Source organism: Condylura cristata, unplaced genomic scaffold (assembly GCF_000260355.1).
Source record: "Condylura cristata isolate star-nosed mole 26May11 unplaced genomic scaffold, ConCri1.0 scaffold00004, whole genome shotgun sequence".
Classification (NCBI taxonomy): domain Eukaryota; kingdom Metazoa; phylum Chordata; class Mammalia; order Eulipotyphla; family Talpidae; genus Condylura; species Condylura cristata.
In genome coordinates this window covers 61,883,397-61,897,419 of record NW_004567105.1, presented here as the reverse complement: position 1 = coordinate 61,897,419, position 14,023 = coordinate 61,883,397, and the positions used below count along the sequence as shown (strand labels likewise).

Genomic DNA, 14,023 nt, shown 5'->3' with positions numbered 1-14,023 from the left:
CTGGTGGTGAGCATGGGCGCGGGGACCCGGACGAAGGCCGGGGTGACAGGGAGCAGTGCCATCCATGAGGTCCTTCCGTGCGTGCCCACCTCTCTCCCGGTGCTGGGCCCGGGCTCGGGGTGCCCCTGCCAGGATCCCCGCGCAGAGCGCAGCCACCAGGAGCCGCAGCCTCATCCTGGGTTGAGAATCAGTCAGCCAGGACCCCCGCCTCTGTCCCTCGGCACTCGCCTCCTTGAGGGTCCGAGCCCAGAGCTCCCCCACCCCCAGTTGGGGTCTTGCCTGCGCGTCCGCCGGCTCCCGCCGCCGCCGCCGCTGCAGTCCCACCGCCACAGCAGAGAAAAGTCCCTGATCCCGGGGGCGGAGCAGCGGGCGGGAACCCGGGCGGCCCGCCCCCACCCACCGTCCCCGAGGTCGCCGCCCAGCCACACCTCCCCTAACAGATGCTCTGGCTCTGCTTAAGTATAAAACCCCCCACCATCTATGGCAATTGGTAATCACCCCCAAAAGCTTCTGGGGGGACAGATGCTAAATTATCCCCCTTCACCTGGGGGTCAGAGGTCTTGGCAACTTTAGGTCAAACATTGCGTGATTAATGAATTAACTACTGGAGACTGGAATTCTTAGGTTCTTGGGGGTGCAAGAGACAGCAGATGGTGGGGTGCGGGGTGGGGAAGCTACAGCTGGAAATGACTCACCTCTCACCCTATGGGGGGTGCCCAGACAAGCCCTTAGGCCATGAGTCCTGTGATTCAGCCATTCCTCTGTCTGTTGGGCCTCCTGTGCCCCACCCAATCCCCTTAACAGGCAGAGCACCCCCTAGCAAATGAGGGGTTCAGTCAACCAAGACATCACTGGACTGTTTCCAAGTAATGCTCACCCCCACCCCTTTTGGGAAGGGAAGCCAGTAGAGAACCTGTCATTCTTCTGCATACTTGTCCATCCCTGTGCCCCTAACCCCTAGCCCAGAACTAGTCCCAGGAATGCCATCCAGTTGTGCCTGCAAGAAGGGGGGCTGTCCATATGTGGAGGTGGGGCCACCCACAGTGACAACTCAGCTCTCTGCAATCTGCCCCCTTCTGCTTACACCCCCTCTATTGGGTCTGCCCTGCCCAGGTAGGTCCCTTTACCCACACTTCCCCATCTGGCCTGCCAGAGTCCCTTCCAATCTATTCTTTGTGGAATTTTTTTCTTTTTGAAGATTTCTTTTTATTTATTTATGCATACAAGAACTGGGGTGTAGGACAGAGGTGCAGGGGGGTGAGAGGATTCACCAGAGACAGAATGGGGAGCAGAACAGGAGATCTACTGAAATACACTGCTGAGGGGAGCAGCGGGTGGGTCAGGAGAGGACTGTTGCGCTGTATATGGGTCACCTCCCTGGCTGGAGATGGAACTCATGCTGCAGTGGCTACTGATAGCTTCATAGTGCTGACTTTAACCTGAGTCACCGGGGAGGCCCTCATTGTAGATTTTTTTTTAATTGAGTAGTTTATAGTATTATATAGTATATTTCAGTTGTACCATCTATTAAATCAATGTCTGCATCTACTAGCTTATGTTTGACAGCAGTACTCTAGTTCCCATCCACCCCATAGAGGACTTCTTTTACCTGACTTAACCACCCTTCTTCCTCTTCCCCTTCTGTAACCCCTATGTTATTCTTAGTCTGTTTTTGTTTTCTTTAAATTGCTTGTTTTGTTTCTTTATGCATGCATATGTGTGAAATCACAGTGCTCATTGTTCTGTCTTACTCCACACTTCTTGAACACTCACTTTCACCATAATTCCACCAGGCCCAGAGGTTGCCCTGGGCCCCTCTCTGTCCCTCAGGGCCCTCATGGTTGGGTCACTTGTAGTTTGCACCTTCCAAACCACCCCCCACTCCTCTCCCCTAAGCAGCTTGGCTTCCTATAGTCCTGTTCAACTGCCTTTGTGACTGTGGGCAATCCCCCCAACACCCCAGGTCAGGGCTGCTGTCCTGAGGTATCTGTCTATGTCTATCTGTTCATTCAGGGCAATGACATCAAGGTACAGAGACTCCCAAGTGGATGTTTTTCCTGCCAGTCCTGGATAATTCTGAGGAGCCTAGAATTTATACCTTTACTTAACCCTGCTACTGGGCCCCTCTCAGTATTTCTGGCCCCACAACCTCCCCTGGGGATCCACAGGCTGAGTGGAGAGAGTTGGGGATGGCACTTCTGTTAAACTCCCCCAGGGCCTGAGATCTCAAGGAAGGCCAGGGCTGGGGTCCATGAAGAACATCCATGCTGTTTTCCTACTGCCCAGAAGCCAGGAGTTACAGGAACAGCTCCTTTTGTCACCGATGTCTTCTCTAATTACTCTGGGATACAGTGTTGGGACCCATGAAGCCTGAAATTGCCAGTCAAAACCTCCTCAGCTGTGTCCTAGGACCCCCCCCCCCCCATCTCTTGCAGTTGTCCTACAGGTGAGAGGAAGAGAGAACCCAAAATGTTTATTCTGCTTTGAGGGGGGTGTGGAGGGTTATGTATTCAAAGTGTGCAGGAGCTGAGCTGTAGAGGAGGTAGTGCTGGGGCTAAGTGCATGTACGGAGCTCCCGAGAGGATCAGGAGCCAGGATGTGGTCCTCTGAGGCTCCTGGCACATGGCCTACAGCACAGTCCCAGAGGCCAGTTCCTTCCCTCAGGGCAGTGGGGCTGAGTTCTTTCTCCCTCCCACGCTCCCCTGGACATTTTTTCCTCTGGCTTTAGTCATCACTTCTACCATATGGCACCGTATCTGCCAGATGGGGCCCCCTGTCAAGATTCCGCACATCCCACTGTCCTCCACAACTTCTCCCCAGAAGTGTGCTGAAGCTGGGAAGGTCATTCTCCCCCAACCTACCCTCTCCAAGCTGCTTGTCCTCCTGGGGATGCCACCTGCTTGTGCCCCCTGCAGCACCACTCTGCCCTCCCTACAGCCATGACATCTGCTTGGCCACAGTGCAGCTGACCAGGATGCCACAGAAATCCCACCCGAGTCTCCACGTGGAGTGTCAGGCTCACTGAGTCACTCTTCTTCCTGGTCGCATGCAGTGCACCCCAATATGTCCTTAGAGTAAAGCTGGAATTCCTTGACTGTATCAAGGTCAACCAGGACCAGATATACCAGCACCAGAAGCCACAGCTATGTTCAGCACACTTGTAATCTTCTGAGACCAGGTCTGGGCTTAGTCCCCACCCTCCAGAGCTCAGGCCTAGGAGCAAGACTGTCTCCCTGGCCTGGTGGGCAGCATCTGTGTAAGCACCGGGGTATATGCAGTGGGAGGGGTGTGTGTGTGGGGGGGTGGCAGTTGTCAGTTCTGCACTGTCCAGCAGCTTCTCTCCAGCTAGCCGCAGAACAGGGTGACAATTTTAATCCCCTGACAATAGATGCTAGAAGGCACTTGACAGCTATTTCCTAATTGTCAGCCAGTGGCAACAAACAGAGGGTGAGGAAAAGGAACTAGGGTAGGATGGGTGTGATCAGAGGGCTGTTTTGGCTGTTGCAAGGCCGTCCTGGAGAACTTCTGAATAGACCTCATCAACCCCCGTATCAGGACTCTGCTCATAATTACCAGCAGCTTCTTCATCACAGGAAAACCTATTTTCCTCTTAGCACCCATGGAAGCTGGCTATGAAAGGGCTGTGGGGGGCACAGGAAATGCTTATCTGCCCACCTGCCCTGGGGACCAGAGCTCAAAGTGGCAGGAGTCCCGACCAGACAGCTGAGCTCTATCAAGTCCTGGCTTCAGAGATGGGGAGGGACCATCAGGCCAGCAGCTCAGGACTTGCCTGGCGCAGACCTAGTCAAGGGAGGGGGCTCAGGCCCCACTGAGCTCAGGGATATTCTTGGAGTCTGAGTCAGAGGCAAATGGAGGCAAAGGATTCTTGTTGTGCCTGTCCAGGCAGCAGTTAGAAACAAAAAAAACACACACACACACAGGAACACCGTGCCCCAGGCTATCCTCCCAGAATGCAGAGTAAACGTGGCGTCTCCTCAAGGAGGCCCCCAGCCCCTGTGGAAACCCGGGGCATGGGAGTGATCGGAGTGATCGTGTAGGGCCCACGGTGAGGGGCTTCCAACCAGAGGCTACTGGCCGAGACCGCTACCAGGGCAAAGGTGGGGTCTGCAGCTCCAGGGGACTCTGCCCCTTAGGGACTCATCCCTCAGGACAGACTGGCGAGGAACATCCCCCACGTGGCTAAGTGGAAACATCTGGTCGCTCCCTGCAGGCATCAAAGGCTTCCTGCCTCCTCGCAGCAGCCCCCACACTTGCCGCCTGCTGAGTCAGACACATCAGATTGTGGGAAGACAGAAAGACCCAGGGGATGCCACGGAGGGGAGAGTCCCTGCTACCCCACCCGCCGCCCAGTGGGCTTCACACCAGCGTCAAGGATGGACAAACAGCTCTCAACACAAAACTTTAATGGTGGTATCTGCAGCACAGGCTTGAAGGGTGAAGATGTGTTTGCAGATGGAGGACCACAAACTCTGGCTTTGCCCTCTTGCCTGCACAGGCTTCTTGCCTAGAAGCGCAGCCAGAACATGCCACTACGGATCCGGTTATAGTCTGGAAGCTGCTCAATGGGGCCTGTGGGGATAGGGTGGGGAGTCAGGGTGGGGTACCTGGCCCTAACAGGGACACCTGGCCCCATGCCGCGCCCGGTTTGGAGCTGCCCAAAGCAGCACAAGACAAGGCTTTGAGTAGGGAGAGGGGAGAGAGCATTCCCCCAGGGCTGCTGAGCCTGTTCCTTCATGCTCTGCCCTCGGAGCCCCACCCCACACGCGGAGGTGTCCGTTACCTGGCGGGTGTGGGGTACTGATGGAGGCACCTTGGCAGGGAGTCAGGGAGCTGCTGGGACAGGTTTTCTGAGCAACAACTCCCTGGCAGCCAAGCTACAGGGCAGAGCCTCTTGGGGGCCTCAACTTGCTGCTCTCAGTACAGGTTGGGGGTGGGGGACAGAGGTGAAAGAAGAGGCCAAAGAACGGCCCAAGGAAAACCAAGAGCAGATCTGCTGTCACTCACCATATCCAGCCACTGCTGGACACTGGTCGTAGAAATACTTGGAGCAGACCTCACGCACCACGCTGGCATCCACTTCCTGCAGGGCAGAGGACAACTGACTGTCGGGCACCTGAGGACCACCTTGGCCAGTCAACACCGTCTATGGCCAGCAAAGATCTTCCACATGTGCTGCGGCGCTCCCCTCGCCCAAAAGGGGAAAGGCAGCAGGACACCTCCAGCTGGAGACTTCCATGGGCCCCACCCAGGCCGACAGCCATCAGTGCCTCTGCCCTGCCCTCCAATTATGCCACCCTGCGCGTGACGGCTGCCTAGGACACCAGCAATGCCTGCAGCCATCGTCCCCGCTCTGCCAGACCCAACCCCCGAGAAGTCTGCCAGGCCAGAACTCCAGAACCTCTCCCAGGGGCCCACGTTACCGCAATCCGGCTTTCCCACTCGGCCAGGGGGATGCGGCGGCCGTAGGTCAGGAGACTGCGCCCAATGTCCTCACACACAGGAGTTGTGCCTGCCAGGGTGGGAGGTTTTCAGGTCCACCCAGATCAGTCCTGACCTAGGTACACGCAGACCCTCCAGCTACCGGCTGACACTTGCGTCTTGCTCTGACCCCAACTTGCAACTTCCACAACTTGTTTCAGTCACCCTGGGCTGCTGACCTGACCCCCGTACACAGCTGGATCTGAAGTTCCAAGACCCTGGGACTTGGGGTGGGAGTGAGGTGGAGCAGTAGTGGGCATGGCATGACTTAGAACTTCCCTTTCCAAAGCTGGTCAGAAACAGAGGCGACACTGGGCTGTCAAAGTGTCCTTACCCCTCCCTGCAGGGTGTAGAACTCACCATCTAGATGAGACACCAGGGCATTTCTGAGGATGTTTTTGCCTCGGACCACCTCGCTCTCTGTGGCACTGGTGCACAGGCGCATCCTAAAGCAGAGGGGAGTGGAGAGCATGGTGGTGCCCACTGAAGGGCGCTCGGCAGCAGCCCACCACTCTGCCCCAAGCCCCTACCATGCCCAAAGGCACTCACCACTGGCCTTGTAGGAAGAATATCATGTCGTCAATGCTCATGTTGTCACAGACGAAGTGAGCGCCCAGCAACCCCGTCTCTGCGTAGCAGATGTTGAAGGTCTGGAAACTCTGGCACAGCTTGTTGGTGACAGAGACTGAAGCCAGGGGACTGGACAAGTGCTGACAGAGGCGAGGGTGGTGAGCATCCCCCCATTTGCTTTCTACCCCCTGAATCTCACAACACAGTAAACCACAGCCCCAGCACTTTCTCTTTCTTGAAGAAAAGGCCCCACGCCCACCTGACACTCACCTTGCCTCCACCGTAAGTGCAGTCGTAGTGGCCAATGATGGCATTGGCCACTTGGAGGGCTACATTGTCAGGATTGGCCCAGCCTGGCCCTTCCACCGCCATGGCCACATGGGCTAAAGGCAGGGCATCATCGCGGTGGCGGATCTGAAACAGCACACGCAAGTGTGAGGCAGCAGCCCAGGACCCCTTCCCGACTCCTGACACAGCTCTGGAATCATGATGACAGCCATGCACATGAGGGTTTCCCACAGGCCCGGGCTGAGAACACTACCCTGCCCGCCAAGCAGCCCACCTCGCTGCCAGTAAAGCGGCATGGGACCGGAGTGGGCACCGCGTCCTCTGTGTATGTCCCAGAGACGCTGCTGAAGTGCTTCTGGGCGAGGTCCAGCAGCTGCCGGTGCTCCACCCCTGCAGAGACAGACAGCAGGGTTACGGGCCAGCTGGAGTCCGAGGACAGGGTGTGGGGAACCGCATGTCCTGTCTCAGTGGGAGACACCAGAAAGACGTGGCATCTGGACAGGGTGAGGGGAGAGGATCCTCCACACTGCCTCACGGGCAGGACAGGCACCTCAGGGCTGGCCAGCTCCTATCAACTCGGCCACAGGAGAGTGGCAGCATGCTGAGTTTAACAGTCGTTTCCTGTGATGCGTTCTCCCTCATATCAGAACAACGCTGGCACCCTCTGGGCATAAGGTGACCTGCCCTGCCTTGTCCCTTAAGTCTCTCCCAGATCCTGGCTGCTATCTTCTTGCAAGTGGCTAGTGATAGCACCCAAAGGGGTACTGCGGCAGGACTGTGACTAGTTCTAGGGTTCCCTGAAAGCTGGGGACATACATTTATAAGTAACATTTACAGACGCCTTTGGGAACCCTGCTGGCCCACACCTCCCCCATTAGCAAGAGGAGGCCTCTGCAGCAGTATCATCTTGCCTGTAGGCACTGTGGCAGTGAGCAGTAGGCACTGCAGCAGTAAGCAGTGACAGTCTGCCGGGCGCCTCGGCCTTTCTGCCTGAGCCCAGCCCCTGCTGAACTCAACAGACTCACATGTCAGGAGCTCAAGCTGCTCTTGGTTCCCAGGACTGCTGACCCCAAAATCCTCAATCATGCTCTTTCCTTCAGTTTTTTGTACCCACCTAGCATCCCAGACCATGCTTCCTGCGCCCTCCCCCATGTCCAGACCCCCATCAAGTTTCCCTCTCTAAAACCACCATGTCGGTCCCCGTCTCCGTTTGCGCCTGCCACCTGCCACTGGTCACCTGCCATAGCCTCTCCCTGGTCTGCCCTCTTCCTGGCCCCCACATGGCAGCAAAGCAAGTCTCAAGACACATCAGGCAATGACTTCCCATCTGCTTGGTCTCCCACACACCATCAACCCCATCACATTCCAGGTCTCAAATGACACGTGCTTGGGAGCATCTCCCTCAAACCTTAAGCTCTAAGAGTCCCTACTTAAAATCTCTCTACCACTTTGCTTTTATTCCAAGGTACTTTCCAGTCTGTCATCAAATGTACATCATCACATATTCAACATCTGGCTTGCCCACTGGCCTGCAAACTCACAGCTCCCACAAACCTGTAAACCAGGTCTCTTAGGTTCAAGTAGGGCAAAAAACCCCTAAAGCCCAGAGGGTGAGTATCCCAAAGGAAGCCCATATTAGTGAGGGGGAGCAGCATCCCTGTGCGGCCAGTTTTAGTGGGAGAGCAGGGAAGACTCTTATTCCAGCTCTGAGAGCTGGGAGAGATGACTCTCCTAAAAGACAGGGTGAGGAAAGGGACCCCAGGAGGGAAGACCCACTATGGCCAGAACCAGGAGATCCAGGTCCTGGTTAACTAAGGCTGGTGTCCACCCACCAAGTATCACAGAGCTCCAGTGTACTTGTCTCTCACCTCCAGCCGCTGCCAGCACCATTCGAGGGGCCTTGTAATGCCTGTTGAGGTACTCGGTCAAGTCTGCCCGTGACAGCTTCCTGCAAGACACACAGCCAGTGGGTCAACGCCTCTCCCAAACCAGTGACTGGATAACAAAGCAGGGCTGAGGAGACAATGGAAAAAATATGGCTTCTCTGGAGAGCAAGCCCTGGCACACCCCGAGTCCCCTTCCCCATTACTGCCACCACCCACTAGGCCCAGAGAGCAGCCCTCACCTGGCTCCACCCTGTGTGACCTTAGAACAAGCTGAGAGTGTTCTGAGAGTGTGAGCTGACACTGTGGGGGCTCTTAAAGGAGAACATCAGAGCTTGTCCCACCAGAGAGCAAGAAGTCACACCCAGATGTTCCCCCTCAGGCTGTCAGGACATGCATAGAAATATACCCCAAAATTCAAGTAAAGACCAAACAGCATTAAGAAATACTCAGGGGAACCACAGAGCAACATAAACATGTCTCCCATTGTGTGAATGAGGAAAATAAACAGCACAGGCAGGCAGGCAGGCAGCTGGCCACATCTCTGTACAGACGTGGCCTGAACATATTCCACAATAGGCCCAAACAACCCTCACCTGACGTTGTCACTGGGCCCCTCCACAGCTTGGGCTAGCGGTGTGCCCTGGAACGCCGTGGCGTGCAGATAGTCAAAGACTACATCCCGCATGGATGCATCGTTCTCCTGCAGCTCCCGCAGGATCACATCTCGCTCCTTCTCAATCTGTGAATCTTCCAAGCTGCAATTCTGCACAATGTCAGCCAGGAGTTCCACAGCTAGGTGCAGACACAGGTTTGGGCACCAGGTAAGCCACTGAAAACCAGTAATAAAGAGCCCAAAACCCCCAGGCCTGACCCCTTCTCCTGCTGTCCATCCCGGTAGCCTTGCTAAAAGGCCATATTCTAAGGCCATTTGTAACTAAGCCAGGGACTCTTGGGAGCCTGTCCTCTGCACCACTGCAAGACACAAAGCCACTGGGGTCAACGCCTCTCCCAAACCAGTGATTCGATAACAAAACAGGGCTGAGGAGACAATGGAAAAGATGTGACTTCTCTGGAGAGCATGCCTGTCCCTCTCCAGTCCTTACCTTTCGGCAAATCCTTGGACAGTGCTTTGATATAGTAAGCCGTATGCTCCCGGGTGCTGTAGGCATTAAGATGGGCCCCCATGCTTTCTACCTCCTTCTCCAAGGCATTGCCAGGACGATTCTTTGTTCCCTAAAGCCAGGCATTAAAAGGACCATTCAAGAGTCACATGGATGTCCAAGACCCTCACCTATGCATGCTGAGCCAGTGGGGTCCACTACTTTCCTTGGCAGGTTCTGGGATGTGAGGCTTGGCCTCCACCCTCTCCGCCCACCTATGCTCAACAAGCACTAACATCTGACCAAAACCAGAGTATCATGGACAGGCAGGGGCCAGGAGGCACAGAAAATCCAGAGCAAAAATCAACAGCTCCTGTAACAATCCTACTTTACTAATACTCCCGTTCCCCTTACTGACTGATCGTCATGATCAGGTGAGGAAACCACTTGACACCCTCCTATGCCAGTCATATGACTATGTGCATACTAGAGGCAGCATCTGTGGGACTCAACTCTAGTCCCATGTGTGTATGTGTGGGTGCTGCTGTTCATGGCACACACACAAATGCTGAAACTTACACATACATCTCTGATGCTGCAGTCAGCGACACTTTCCACTTTGCCCCCATTCCTCTGTCCATCCTATATCTCCTCCATTTTTCATTCATTAAAAATACTCAGGATGGGGAGGACCTCCCTGGTGGCACAAGGGGTAAAAGCATGGCACTATCACACTATCTGCAGCCACCGCAGCACAAATTAGATCCCCGGCCAGGGAGGTGACCCACATGGCATGACAGACCTCTCCTGACCTGCCCACTGCTCCCCTCAGCAGTGTATTTAATTACATCTGCCTGTTCTGCTCCCCACTTTATCTCTGGTGAATCCTCTCACCGCTCCTGCACCTCTGGCCTGTACCCCAGTTCTGTATGCATAAATAAATAAGTCTTTAAAAAAAAAACTTAACTATGCCAACAGGGCCTAGCCAAGCAATTACAGTGGTGACTGCCCCCATACTTAAGAAAGTTCAGTAGTCACTTCTACCACCAAGAGATGCCCAGAAGTTCCAGAGCAAAGTGTTTCATAAGTACACACACGGCAAAGTCTGTAGATTTGCTACAATGCATGTGTGCACCTATGGATATTCCACAATTTACATAACACATATACACAATATGGGTTCAGCCTCCCTGATGAGAAGGGGGCTGTTAGGGCTCACCTGGGTGGCACTGCCAGCCTTGTACAAGGGCTCACCAGACAGGTGCTCACTCAGGATAGACTAAGCCCACATGGCTCCTTCCAGAAACTCCAGTCAGGAGCCAAATTCTAAGGTATACAAGGCAGCCCTGAATTCAGCAGAGATGTATGACTCTAGGTGCCTCACCTTGAAAGCCAGATGCTCCACAAAATAGCCTGCCCCGTTGTCTTTCTCAGTCTCGTAACGGCTGCCAACATCAATCCACACTCCAACCTGGATAAGAAGCCAACAACAAAGGTAACAAAAGAAACATCCCAGTCCCCATTTATAACCTACCTTGGATGACTCAAAAGGCATGACAAGTCTCAAGCAGCGGTCCCTTGTCCCATGTTGGGAAAGTTGTCTCATCAAGATGATGAAGGAGACCTAGTCTTTTAACTGACTCTTTGTTCACAACTGACGTAATATTTTCACCTCTGCTCTCTAAGAGATGTCACATCATAAATCCTTACATGGACACCTACTTTCCATCTAACAGCTTGGGAAGCAAGAGGTTTTTTTTTTACAGTCCATGGCCTCCCTTGATTATAATTGATCATATTCTTTCTTGGCCGTGGAGCACAGAGATGTCTTACCATCTAGAGCATCTTGGGAGTTCATGAAAAAAACAATTTTCCCTACAAAGCTTTCTCAATAGGCTTTAGGTCTGTTTATACAAGAACCGTGTAATAAGAAAGTTGCCCGTAACCTTTTGCTGTGTTCTGTCATGTGTTAGGTCACAGGACATTATAAAGCCACTTGACTCTGAAGTTTCAGTTGGACAGAAAGGGAAGATTGCTTCTTGAAAAATCTCACCTATTCGTATATTTAGTTGTTTTCTATCCTTGAGTCAATTTTGAGGATTTATATTTTTTGAAAATATCATTCATGTCACTGGAATCATCAAACGCATTTCTTCCACAAGTGATTCCTGCCTACTCAGTTGTCTTTGGGCTGTGAAGCTGGCAATCACCTAACGTCTCCCTGCTTCAGTGTAAGCTGGGGAAGAACTTAGCCTTCTGCCTAGCAGGCATCAGATGCTCAATGAGTACCTGCTTATAAGGACTGCCCAAGAAGTCAAGGAGTGGCTGGGGTCAGGTTAGAGAATCAATTCTGCAGTGGGAGGCGGAGTCTGACAAACCATAGTGGACCTGGGCCCAAGGTCACAGCCAACAAAGAAAAGACGCGAGGCCCAACATGGAGGCGCCCTCTGACAGGTGCCCCCACTCACCGTGCAGGTAGGCTGGGAGGTCTGCTCCGAGGCTACTCGCAGCCCATTGTCCAACAGGCTGACCTGCGTCTCTGGCACGCTCTGGAGAGCCTGGGCGAAGGTGGCGGCGCCCCTCAAGGCAGGAGATCTCAGCAGGGCCGGCTGCTGGAAAGGGGCGGCCAGGAATGAGGACGGGGTCGTTCTTCAGCTCCCAGGTCTGCAGTGAGATGCCCGCTCCCGCCAACAGGCCAGTCTCAAGGCTCCCTTTAGTGCCATGGCGTGACCTTCCCACGGCCCTGACCCCGCAACCTCTCCAAACGCGCCCCGCCGCCGCTAACAGCACACTCCCTGTGGATGTCCCGAAGCCCCGCGCCCAGCAGCCCTGTGCCCTCGCCGCCACCTCACCGAACCACGGCTGCTTAACAACACTCTGGCCCCGGCGCCGGCAGCCCGGCAAACCGCGGAAGCCGCCATCTTCTAGCTTCAGTCAGCCCGGAGCCAGGCCACGCATGCGTAAGGTAGACGCAGAGGCGTCGGAGACGCAGGCGCAGTACCGGAGACTTGGCTCTCTTTTGCCTCCTGGCGGAAGCCAGGGATATTTGCTCCTGGCTGTGGCTGGTTTACGTGTACCCGGGCGGATCAGCCCTCTGGGTTGTCTGTGCACCGTGGAGGGCCGTCCAGGTCCAGTTCATCTCCAGTGCGTGATGTTTTTCGCAAACAGCAGGCGTCTCAATTCACTATGTGCTCAGAATGTCTTGGGAACACAGCCACCAGGCGCCAGGGTAATGGATTTCCTAAACTAAATTAAAGCATTATTTTGGAATCTGGAGGAGGCTATGATGAAAAGTCATGTTTTGACTCTTAAAAATTTTAAATATTTACATGGAAAGAATTTGTTTTGTCCCAACTTCTGTGACTGGCGGCAAGAAAGAAAGGCAGGAGGCAGAAAGGCTGAGCAAGCAGAGTTTATTGCTCCCGGACAGCAACTGAGACAGAGCCCCTAGGGTGGGGTCCGCAGCTACTGCCAGCCCTATAGGGGAAAGGGGCTCTTATATAGATTCTAAACTCAAATTCCAAAAGGGTGACTCATCGCTATGTCCCTTGATGTAAGGTCCAGTTCCTTATCAGCTTCATCTAGTCCCATCCCTGCCGGTCAAAAGGCTCCGTTAATTGGATGCAAGGCCCAGTTTATTACCGCCTTATTACCCTTGGATGCAAGGCCTAATTCATTACTGCCCTTATCCAGTCCCTCAGTAAATCTCTGCACTTGGTCACTCCCAACATTAATAAACAGGTGTTCTGGCTTCAAGTTCACTTGTAGCCTCTTGCTTTTACAAAGGCCTACACCAGTAGCTATTTTTACTAAGGGAAGGAAATCGAGAGGCTAGTTGCTATTACAACAAAAGTGAAAAATGACACTTTACCTTTTGTAGTAAAAGTGAAAATAGCATTTAGTGATTATTTTGCAGCAGCTATAATAAAGAAGTGGGCAACCCAGCTCCATCCCTGGAAACTGCTTTTTTTAATCTGTGTATTTATCATATCATATTTTGTGATAGTACTTTTAGGTTTTATGTGATTTAGTATGAGTTGATAGATTATTGGGGAAGGGTGTCTAGGAATGTTAAAAAGTTTTTTGTTGGTGCCCTCCCTGGTGGCACAACTGGTTAAAGCACTGCACTACGAAGCTTAAGCCACTTCTTCATGAGTTCAATTCCCGCCTGCCCTGGAGGAGTCCACATGGCGAGGCAGACCTCTCCTGACCCGCCCGCTGCTCTCCTCAGCAGTGTGCCTCATCGATCTGCCTGTTCTGCTCCCCACTCTGTCTCTGGTGAATCCTCTCACCCTCCGTATCTCTGGCCTGTACCCCAGTTCTATATGAATAAATAAATAAATCTTTAAAAAAAAAAGTTTTTTGTTGAATGAATGCTATTTGATCCTTCATTACTCTGACTTAAGAGAGGTTCATAGGCACACTATTTTCTGATGGTAGAGAAGTCTATATTAAGAAAAAAGAAACTGGGGCCTTCCTGGTGGCACAAGTGGTTAAAGTACAGCACTATGAGGCTATTAGCAGCCACCACAGCACAAGTTCGATCCCCAGCCAGAGAGATGACCCACATGGCACAACAGACCTCTCCTGTCTAGCCAACTGCTCCCCTCAGCAGGGATAGAACTCATGACATAGTGACTTCAGAGAGCTTCATAGTGACATGCTTTAACCCATTGCGCC

At 53.4% G+C, this 14,023-nt stretch overlaps 2 protein-coding genes across 3 annotated transcripts in view; both read right to left on the bottom strand.

Moving 5' to 3' along the window:
* COL7A1 (collagen, type VII, alpha 1) overlaps positions 1-174 on the bottom strand; it is a 31,018-nt gene extending 30,844 nt beyond the window's left edge. The window contains 1 exon segment of the mRNA XM_012734909.1: positions 90-174. Within this exon segment, the coding sequence (XP_012590363.1) occupies positions 90-174 (85 nt within the window).
* Positions 175-4,407: 4,233 nt separating this feature from the next.
* On the bottom strand, positions 4,408-12,300 carry LOC101618888 (cytochrome b-c1 complex subunit 1, mitochondrial). Of its 2 annotated transcripts, none has more exons than XM_012720600.1 (13): positions 12,196-12,300; positions 11,812-11,955; positions 10,728-10,814; positions 9,347-9,476; positions 8,837-9,035; positions 8,226-8,305; positions 6,632-6,747; positions 6,340-6,483; positions 6,049-6,209; positions 5,860-5,945; positions 5,442-5,530; positions 5,026-5,101; positions 4,408-4,590 (listed from the first exon to the last, which is right to left on the bottom strand). In XM_012720600.1, the coding sequence occupies exons 1-13, from the start codon at positions 12,262-12,264 to the stop codon at positions 4,526-4,528; spliced, it is 1,446 nt and encodes a 481-aa protein (XP_012576054.1). In that variant the 5' UTR covers positions 12,265-12,300; the 3' UTR covers positions 4,408-4,525. The 2 variants fall into 2 exon arrangements, with proteins under 2 accessions (XP_012576054.1, XP_004676257.1); XM_004676200.2 differs by having other exon boundaries at positions 11,812-11,952; positions 12,196-12,298.
* Positions 12,301-14,023: the final 1,723 nt, after the last annotated feature.

Excerpts from the sequence above, each read along its gene's own strand:
- LOC101618888 (XM_012720600.1), bottom strand. The coding sequence starts at position 12,264 with ATGGCGGCTTCCGCGGTTTGCCGGGCTGCCGGCGCCGGGGCCAGAGTG. Across the intron at positions 10,815-11,811 it reads CCTCCCAGCCTACCTGCACG|GTTGGAGTGTGGATTGATGT; the intron begins GTGAGTGGGGGC and ends CTTCTTATCCAG. Across the intron at positions 4,591-5,025 it reads TCCAGCAGTGGCTGGATATG|GCCCCATTGAGCAGCTTCCA; the intron begins GTGAGTGACAGC and ends CTATCCCCACAG.